General features: G+C 32.7%; 1 protein-coding gene across 1 annotated transcript; it reads right to left on the reverse strand.

Moving 5' to 3' along the window:
• Window positions 1-3,509: 3,509 nt before the first annotated feature.
• LOC134723647 (uncharacterized) lies at window positions 3,510-9,225 on the reverse strand. The gene is made up of 2 exons (XM_063587206.1): window positions 9,122-9,225; window positions 3,510-4,800 (listed from the first exon to the last, which is right to left on the reverse strand). Exons 1-2 carry the CDS (start codon window positions 9,164-9,166, stop codon window positions 3,613-3,615), a joined length of 1,233 nt encoding a protein of 410 aa, XP_063443276.1. The 5' UTR covers window positions 9,167-9,225; the 3' UTR covers window positions 3,510-3,612.
• Window positions 9,226-11,002: the final 1,777 nt, after the last annotated feature.

The raw sequence follows: 11,002 nt of genomic DNA on the forward strand, positions 1-11,002 counted from the left end.
ATCCCAATCCAAGGATCCTTGCTTACTGTAGTAAAGACGAGGTTGGGCCAGGATTCCGAGCTTATCTTTATCCTTGTTATCCCAACAGCAAGTTTCAAGAAAATGTACCTAAGACTAATATGTCTAAGGATTAAAACCAGATACATGAATTCGGTTATTGTAAAATTTTGTGGAAACAAACACTTTTTGTACATAAACAAGGCCGTTAGTTGTCTTGTTTGAATTGTTTTACATTGTCATTTCGGGGCCTTTTATATCTGACTATGAGCCATTGGCTTTGCTCATAGATGAAGTCCGTACGGTGACCTATAATTGATATTTTCTGTGTTGTTTTGGTCTTTTGTGGAGAGTTGTCTCATTGGTAATTACACCACATCTTCTGTTGTATACTTATATGTAGAGATCTACAGGTGAACATAGGTACACTGTAACGTATCAGCGTACGATCATCTTTAATCCGTAATTGCGGGAAACAAAGATATAGGAAGATGTGGTGTGAGTGCAAATGAGACAACTCTCTATCCAAGTAACAATTTAAAAAGTAAACCATTAAAGGTTAAAGTACGGCCTTCAACACGGAGCATTAATTTACCTCTTGACGTACAGTAACATGTTGTTCTCAGAATTCGTGTATGCTCGTGTTCTGATTTTATTGATCCTGCTCGGTATTCGTCAATGCCTCTTTTCGGCTTTCGTATATCCTTCTCATTATTCGTGTATGCTCCTTGTCGGCTTTTGAATGATCCTTCATGGTATTCGTATATGCTCCTTCTCGGCTGTTGTATATCCTTCTCATATTCATGTATGGTCCTTCTAAGTATTTGTGTATGACCCATCTCAGTAATTGTGTATGATACTTCTCGTGATCCATCTCAATATATGTGTAGTATCCTTCTCAGTATTTGTGTATGTTCCTTCTCGTGATCCATCTCAGTATATGTGTAGTATCCTTCTCAGTAACTGTGTATGATACTTCGCAGTATTTGTTTATGATCCTTCTCAGTATTTGTGTTAAAAGTAATATCACAAAAATACTGAACTCTTGGGGAAATTCATAACGGAAAGTCCCTAATCAAATGGCAAAATCAAATGATAAAACACATTAAAAAAATGGACAACAGACGTAAGGGACATATCCGATATCATCTGTGAAACGGTTATTCCATAGCGATCAACCAACTCGTGATGGCATCCGTACAATTTACGGAGGGATTATGTATAAGTACCCGTACACGTCTACTCTATGTTGTTGTTATACGTATTTCTATTTGTATCCATCTTATGAGTACAGCCTTCTAAAACTGATGTATTTGGTTTGTTGTCTATGTTATTTTTTGTACTGTTACACTATTGTCCTAGGATAGGGGACATACGCTTAAATGTTTAACCCCGTCACATTCTGTATGTGCAGTGCTAAGTCACGGGCCTTTATTTCAGTGGTTGTCTTTTATTGCTGTGTTAGATATTTTTTCGCTCATTATTTTGTTCAGTACATACATTAGGCTGTTGGGTTTTTTTTTCTTTTGAATTGTTTATTATCAATTTCATCCTTAAGTTTCTTTCGCTCAAATTTCCAATTCTTATTTCTTTTCGACCAAATGTTTTAAAACTATGGCGCCCAAACTTCCTTTCATCTCTAAAAATGGCCTTATATGTGGCTTAACTGTCCATTGCCGATATTCGAGTATAATATTGTTACTAAAAAAATTAGAAGACAACATATTCTTTTCAAGTCTCATCTTTAATACAGTTGTAAATGCGTTATCAAAATATTGATTAACATAACAATGTATACGTACATGTATATAACAATAACATTTAAACAAGTCAGATGCTGATCCAGTATTTATGAAAGGGGACGTTATTCTAAAAAGCTGAATTTAAAATGGCGAAAAGGCGAGGCCAAAACAAGGCTTCATATACATTGAATATCCTTGTACTCGCGTGGTCGTAATGACCAATGAAAAAGGAAGAATGCTTCACCATACATGTATATACATGTATCTAATATTTCGAGATAATGTCTTGAAGATATATTGACTTCAATAGAATAACAAAGCAGATATTTGCAATGTTAACATTGCATCAATAAACATCAATAAACAAGAATGTGTTCATAGTACTCGTATACCCCACCGCACTATCATTTTCTATGTTCAGTGGACCGTGAAAATGTGTGTGTTTGGGGGGGGGGGATACATTTTGTATCTGTAATTTGTAATTAAAATTCGGAAGATCATATCATAAGTAACATGTTTACTAAGTTTCAAGTTGATTGGACTTCAACTTCATCAACAACTACGTCGAACAAAAACCTTAACCTGAAGTAGGACAAACAGAAGGACGGGGCGGATGGACGGACGGACGAACGAATGAACGGTACCACAGACCAGAAAACATAATGTCCATAAATGGGGCATATAAATACAAAATATAGTAATAAGGGTTACTTTTTACATGTATATAATGTCAGCTAGTGTGTTCAAACCGAAGCCCGGCATAGGATAAATGCAATACTTAATATCCTCATTGTGTGTTTGGTGAAACTTTAAATATTTATATTTGGGAGTATTGAATTAATTTTGAGAGATATAGAGGTACTTTCAGTTAGACCAGATGTGCAGAAATACTTTATAATGTTCTCAGAAACTAAAAGTATTCACATGACGCTTCCGTACATTGTTAGACCATGCATAGACTTTTTGGCACATGACACTGAGGAGAAATGAATTCAGACGAAAGGACTACATTCGAAATCTTTAGCTCATTCATTAAAATCCACTCAATTTTCAGAGTCAATCTATTATACTAGACTAAGTATTCATTTGAAATGTGTTGTGTTCTATTCTCCGACCTAATTGGTCACTGGACGTTGTTTTTTTTCTTTCACTCATGATATTTTATGTCTAAAAATCATCTTTAAAAGTATTTCAACTTGTTTCTTGTTGCATTTGAAGAATACGATAATTGTGATAATGTTGTAGAGAAGAGTAAATGTTACAGTAGCAATGAACATTCATGGTGAAGATAACTGTACATCCAGAAAAGATCTTTAAAATTTGGACGTATGAAATTCATTGAGTGATATTTTCCCCCATTTGACTTCCTAGAAAAGCCCTTTATGCTTTATTTATTTTGATTTATACGCATAACAAACTTTATTCATTGTTTGAATACTCCATTATTTAAAAAGATATGTAAGCAAACGAGCAGGCTAAAGTTTAAAAGTAGTGGAGGTCAAATGCTATCTATACAAACATTTAGGAGCATTGATATTGACAAAATCATACAAAATACGGAGCAAATTTGTGTGGATAAAAAATATATATAACACATGCTGTTTACGACTTACAGAATAAGGAATAATGAGCACACAAAAAGAAAAGAAAAAACGACAAACAAATTAATAATTGAGAATGGCTGCCATATATAATACAAATATAAAGAATTTTAGATAAAAAAAACATATCATATACATGTACATTTTGTATGTAAAGAACAGTGTAAATTTAAATAACGAGATATACCTTACCAAACATATAAACAAATTCTGAACGCAATAAATAGTTTAACATCATTGTTCATTTCAAAACAATAAAAAAAATATTAGTTTTATCGTTTACAACATGTAAATATTTTCTTAATTCTTTGTTTAATTTCTGGAATACGCCAAGCATAGATGAAAGGGTTTATTATACTGTTCAACACTAAGGGTACAAATAAAAGTAGTCTTGTTTTCTGCGATGTAAATCTCGTTCCATAGAAGAAGTCTAACCAAAACGAAAATATGAATGGACCTGTCAGAAATATCGTGGTTACTGCTATAATGATCGTTGTTATAAATGCCCTTTTCTCCCATGTACTTGGCTTTATCTTTCGCAGAGTTTTCTGTACTAAACTTTTTGGTGTGATTAAGAGCTGACCGTTTTCTACTTCACGATCTTTTCTCAACTGTTTTACAATCTCGCTGATTCGATTCGACATTTCAAACGATTTAGTTATCTCTTCGGACATTTCGTTACTCGTCAATCCTACAGTGGTCCACTCTTTGTTTTCCGAAGTTGAAACGTAATTGTTTTCAATTCTACAGTTTTTACACTCACAAGGCGTATCATCTTCCGTAATCGTCATTTCAATACTTTCTTGACCGTTTTGATTTACAGCGGTTTTTGTTGGTTTGAAAAAATATTTCCAAATAAGCATACTTGTTCTAATGGTTAGAAAAAGGATTCCTGCCATAAATGAAGTTAATACTCCAGCTATGAACTGAATAAAAAAGTTCAGATGGTTTCCGTATAAATTTGGTACGGTACAAGATTCGATTGTTTGTGCCTTAGGAACCAGCGTAACCAGTTCAATGGTGAATAAAAACCCTAACGCGATGGATCCACCAATGATAACCAATTTAAATCTTTCGAAGAAACGTTGTGCTCCAAAATTGTAATTCTTTACTACAACATATCGTTCACAGCATATCCAAAATACAATTGTATATGTAAACACCAGGCCATAACAAACTCCAAATGTTTGGACAATACACCAGATAATGTTAGTCTTCACCAAGTCAATCATCTTTGTTAATGAATACATTGTCAGCGATGTTGAAAGGATACTGTCACCCACACATAACATCAGTACCAACAGATTGTGAAATTTCTTTTTGAGTGTTGTAAAGCAGACGACAACATAAAAGATGTTAACGAGAACAGGTATGGTTGTAATTGCTGACAGTATTAATCTCATCGTTGGTGTGATAACAGGTCTTGGTTCCAGTATGGTTCCATTTGTTGTAGTGCCTGTCTATAGAAAAATATATATTGATGATGTATTATTTATATATATATAGATTTACAGAACAATTTAATTGTGTTAATTTCAGGTGGGAGAAATGTTTTGGACCACCATTTTTTGTGGCCGCTCAATGCATTTGAATGGGGACATATATATGAACCCCCCCTCCTTTTGTCCTGGGTCGGGAACCCCCTTTTTAAAATGGCTGGATCCGCCTCTGTTTAAGTCAGGTGTATGGTCGTATTGTTAATTTAAAGTAGCCTAGGGATTTACACACACACGCTACATTGTAGGTATTAGATATATATCCTTGGCCTGGCCGGGATTCGAACACATGCTTCTGAGATATCCGACTCGCAAGACTCCACTCGACACCTATAAATCCTTCGGTAGCCTGTTGTTACTTTAAAAAAAATCCTCGTCAGCTTTTATCTAGCGTTGTACCACAGTACATAATATATAAGGTATGAAGATTGAATTTTACAGATTGGCTAAATTAAACATGTTTATCGTAGAAGTCTGTATCTTACATTTTCAGTAGACTGATCCGATGATGGATAAAATCTGTCGTAGAGTTATCACTGTTTCAGACGTACTTAGTATATATATTTAAATACACCTGCTTAGGTATGTTTCTACTTAGCCTGGATCCGACACGTAAAGGTTCATGGGAGAGGGTAAACAGAATTATCATAAAAAAAAAGGGTTTTCATATATAATAACGTAACTTTTTATCCGTTTACTTAATTTAATATAACTACGCTCTCTGAAAACAAAGACATGTAATACTGAGGTCTGTTTTAATGTTATAATTTCATTTTTTGATTATCATAATAATAATTATAATTATGTTTTGAAAAGACGATTGAAGTTTTTAAAATGTAAAGTATACCGTAAAGTAAAAGACTGAGTATGCTGCAATTATTGCAGATTTGTTCTTTTATTGCAGTTTTGCATTAATTTGTATGTTCTAAATGTATCTATGTATTAGGAAATTTATAAAAATTAGATTTTTCGTAGACAATGATCGACATGAGAAGTTAGACATTTTGTATAAACTATATTTATTAAGGCAATTGCTGGCCATTTTACGATGCAAATTAATTGTTTAAACGTGAAGAACCAAAATGTATTCTTTTTTTATATAAATTTGACCGTTGGTTTTTACGTTTGAATAGTTTTACACTAATCATTTTTGGGGCCCTTTATAGCTTGCTGTTTAGTGTCAGCCAACTTGAAGGCTCCGTGTTGAAGACCATACTTTGACCTATAATCATGGTAAACTTTTACAAATTGTGCATTACTTGGATGGAGAGTTGTCACATTGGCACTCATACCACATCTTCTTTTATCTATTTAGTCTTTGATTTATAATAAATAAGGTATTTTTTTTCATTTTTATACCACCTCCGTCTCCGAAAGTGGTCACGAAACTTAGAACTGTAATTATAAATGAACGGAATTCGAGCCTTTTCCATGTTCCTTGATTTTGATTTTATTCTTTTCATAACCTTTTTATAGTTAAAAACATAACTGCACGGCTTAATTTTCAAAGTTGAGTGTGTTGTATAAAAGTTTGATTTAGAGATATCGAATCACTTAATATTCCATGGGCTAACAAAATCACCCCTGCAAAAGAAACCTCAAAAATAGAAACAACGAACAAAATAGAACTTTTTAAAGCTGACTATGCGGTATGGGCTTTGCTCATTGTTGAAGGCCGTACGGTGAACTATAGTTGTTAATGTCTCTGTCATTTCGTCTCTTGTGTAGAGTTGTCTCATTGGCAATCATACCATATCTTCTTTTTTATAAGTCATTATAAATATTGGATTTAAATGAAGGACCTTTATTGGCAATGCGATAGCTTCATATTATGTACTATGCATGTGTATTGACAAATGTTATTAATAAGGTGAATTAAGATATAAAGTATGAGTAATTATATCAGCAGTCTGACTTGTTCTTGTTTTACACGTGTATTAGGTACGGACATTTAAGTATTTAATTATGTTCAAGCTTAAGCCAAGTGAGTAAGAAATAATCTTCGTAAGTTTATTATGAAGATAATTATGCTTATTCCCAGCAATAATCATTTCTTTAATAATGTAAACATGACATTGTGAGTAAAAGTTGTATAATCATTTCTACTGCATTTTATTGGTTTTGTTTATAATTCATGCAGATTTCGACTGTCAGGTGGTGAGCACATATATCTAGTTGCCCTTCTCCCTTCACCTTTTTGCTCACCATGGGAAGATTTCCAGCAGGATAAGTAAATTAAAAAGATAAATGCATTCGGTTTATATTCACTCATAAAATCACGGAGTAAAAAAAATGTCAATTAACATTCAAAACACAAGATTAATATCCATATAAACGGAATACAATGAATTATGAATCTGTTCTTGTTAAGTAAATGTAATATACTACACATCTGATAAATTCATTCCCTGAAATGTCATCTCATTCTGTATGGATGTACTTTGTATGTGCCTGTCCCAAGTAAGGAGTTTGTAATTCAGTGGTTGTCGTTTGTTGATGTGTTACATGTTTGTGTTTCGTCCTTTTTTTTTGGTACATGAATTAGGCCGTTAGTTTTCTTGTTTGATTTGTTTTACATTTGTCACTTCGGGGTTTTATAGCTGACTATGTGTGACCTATAGTTGTTAATTTATACGCTTTTGGTCTCGAGTGAAGATTGGTCTTATCATACCACATCTTTTTTTGTTGTTGTATCTGCCAACAACAAAGTCCATCTTTTCTTTCTCTGGATTGCGATCAGCGGTGGACATTTAAACAGTTCTCATTTTGACATACGCAACAGCCTGGATTTTCACCCATAAAGACATATATGTTAGGGTGGTGAGAAGAGAACTGTTCATTGTAAACCAACAAAACTATTCTGGACAGTTATTCGTTTTCTTAGTTTCAAAAGGATACAGCTAGCCATAAATGAAGTGGATAACGTGAAATAAAATAGGCGCAAATGAAAGATCCTTTTTTTTTGGCTCAAATGCTAGATCTTTTTTTTTTCGGCGCAAATGTCATACGGCCTCTCCATCCCACCAGCTGATTGATGCTTCGCCACAAACGTGTAGAAAAGAGTAAGAACAACTGTGTGCCCTTGTCAAATACACCCTCAGCTCCAAATGGTATTTTTATTTCCGACCTTCTTTTCTGAGCACCTTTTTGGCAAGAGTTACAAGACGTGTTACGTTGTAATTGTTAATTTGGTCTCGTCCTCAACATGCATGCAATATTTGCCACTGGACGTTAATAACTTCTTTATACCTTTATTCATCTTATTGTAAGTGTAACCGTTTCATATGTTGTGACATTTCACGGAAACTGACATGGGAGCAACATTGTAATTTTAACGGTGCTTAATCAAAAATGATAAAATAAATACTTAAGAGTAGGTAGGGTATAGTAAACACACATGTTTTAATTGCCTTCTCGTATCATTGCCCAGTCCTACCAATATTCCTCAAACAATAAGATAAAAAAAAAGTACTACTTGCATGATTTGAATGGCTATTCTTTAGTATTTTATTTTTAACAGAAAAAGAAGCACTAAGGGAATCGAACCCGTCTTTGCTTGTGATACAGATATGTCTTTAACTCAAAGATTTCTTTATTGTTTCCAAGATAATACAACTTTATTTAAATAACCCTCCTCTATTAGTTTATTTCCGCCCCCTTTTAGTTGTATTTTAAACAAGACTTAATCTAAACATCGTAAACTTGAAGCAAATGAATATCGTACCAGCTGACAAGTGCTTGTCTCAGGATATATCTATTTAATACTGTAAATGTTCATTGTAAGACGCCACCTAGCGTATTCTGAGTAACATTATGCTTTAGTATGTTCAGCCTTTAGATCCTTGAGGCTACAGCTTTTACCAAAATATTATGTCCATGGCCTAAGAACAGAAAACTTGTATGTTTTACAAGCTACCTCAAAGATTTAAAAACAGAAAACTTGTATCTTTTACAATCTATACCTCAAAGACCTAAAAACAGAAAACTTGTATGTTTTACAAGCTACCTCAAAGATTTTAACCCCAAAAAATGTGTAACTTTTTTAATGCATTCAGATTTCAAGTTATCATTGCATAACAGTTTGAGGTCTGTGCTTGTTATGACCTTATTGTGTTGTTCTCTGCATGTTTATTGTCATTACTGTCATTATATAATATGTTATTTTTGCAATAGCGTTATGTTTGCTTCTGTAATAAAAAAAACTCATTCATTGTAAAAACCGACTTCAGTGCAGTGCAATTCTTTCTTTTAAACACACAAATAATAAAAGGTAAAATAATCTTACTTCGGTCGTGTTGGAAACTAATATATCCAGTGAATTTATATCCATAATTATCAGCCACAAATTACTGAAGGCTGATATCGAAATGTGGTAATGCCATTGTATATAGGTATATCAACTGTTAGATTTTAAATCGTTCAACCAATCAGAAGTCACGTTTCATAATTAATGATTGACAGCTTCCTTTCACGGTGAAAGAAACAAATCGTGTACAATTAATGATAATACTTGAGTAATTAACAAAAGGGTATTAATCTTTCCGACGCAGATCTATTTTATTTATTAAATCTCGTAATGAGAAGTTAATGACTTTTACTGACGTTTTATTATTCCTCTTGTTTATATCTTTTTATGGTGGGGGAGGGTTTTTAGCACTTCATCGTTTGGTCACTATAAGGTTCCGACATTTTATGACAAATATAAGATCCCTTTTCGAAATGCGCATAATTGTATTGCTTCAGATTACATTTGGTTAAAGTTATATATTTTGTATAATTATATTTCATATGATTTAATGATATTGTTTTCAGTAAGAAATAACAATAAAATTAAAAATTATCGATGTGCACTGTCCTTTTTCCCCCTGAAAGTTGACGTGTTCGATAATGGAATAAAATTGCAAGGTTACAAAAGACCAAAATATAAGTGTCAAGAAAAACGAATAAATAAAACATGTAAAGATAAATCAGAGACTTCAATAAAACGATTTTACAGACAATTGACAATCAAATTATATTGGATTAATTGATTAAGTTATCGCATTATTATATGAGGAAATCAAAACGGACGGTGAAACTCCATTTTGTCAGCAACTTATATTTCAATTTTAATTCCCTGAAGATTGCACCAGTTTTACTGTAATCTGTTGTCCTTGTGAAAGTATTGGAAGAAAAAAAACAATGGTATGAATTAAAGCATTTCTTTGTGTGATAATTATAATTAAACATCCCTTTTCAAATAAATAAAACAGATTATAATAATTAGACCGGCATGTTCGTTAAATTTAATTAGTATTACAGCTAATTGTGTCACTTCTTGCAATTGATTTGCTTGTCTGTAATTGGATATAAATTATGTTGCTTTAATCCTGTTGTTTGGTATGAAATTGAATAATGGTAACAATTATGATAGCTTGTGAAATATTAACTATCGGTTTTCTTTCAATAAATATCAATTCTATAGTTTTAATCTTGTTGTTTGGTGTCACATTTGTAACCATGGCATGATGCCATAGTATGTGAAAAATCAACACTATTTATTTATGTACATGTACTGTTATATTACAGTCACTATGTTTTATAATTTATTTTGAACGGCATTTTGCATTTTTGTAGATCTCAGTTAAAAGTTGTTGCTGATGATTTAAATCAATTCTGGCGATTGATTAATTTCTCGGTTAATAATTATAATAATCTATTTTATTATTGTGTCACATATTGATTGTCATACATGTACATGTTAATAAACTATTATACTATAAATTATGTAGCTATGATCATGTTGTAAATATGTTACACCCTTTTCATTATAAGGCCTTTTAAAACCGATTACTGTATATTGTAAGGGGTTTTCAAATGTTTGAGGCAGCATGGGTGCCTATACATGATTAGTCTACTTCATTGGCACTTCGGAAATCATACTCTCATCTCTTTATTTGTATCACATGCAAGAATATTAGAAAATTTCGTCACTCACAGGAAAGGTTTAATACATTTGTACTGAGATAGGATTTTTAAATTAGTCTAGACTATTTTGTAATAGATATACGAAGATGTGGTATGCGTGCCAATGAGACAACTCTCTCATCCAAGTCATGATTTGTAAAAGCAAACCAATTATAGGTCAAAGTACGGTCTTCAACACGGAGCCTTTTTAAAGTTGGCT

This window comes from Mytilus trossulus, chromosome 6 (genome assembly GCF_036588685.1).
Source record: "Mytilus trossulus isolate FHL-02 chromosome 6, PNRI_Mtr1.1.1.hap1, whole genome shotgun sequence".
Taxonomy (NCBI): domain Eukaryota; kingdom Metazoa; phylum Mollusca; class Bivalvia; order Mytilida; family Mytilidae; genus Mytilus; species Mytilus trossulus.

What these genes read in the sequence shown, in the direction of transcription:
- LOC134723647 (XM_063587206.1), bottom strand. Translation starts at nt 9,166, where the DNA reads ATGGATATAAATTCACTGGATATATTAGTTTCCAACACGACCGAA. An exon ending in TAGTTTCCAACACGACCGAA is followed by an intron (nt 4,801 to 9,121) that starts GTAAGATTATTT and finishes ATTTTTCTATAG; the next exon opens with ACAGGCACTACAACAAATGG.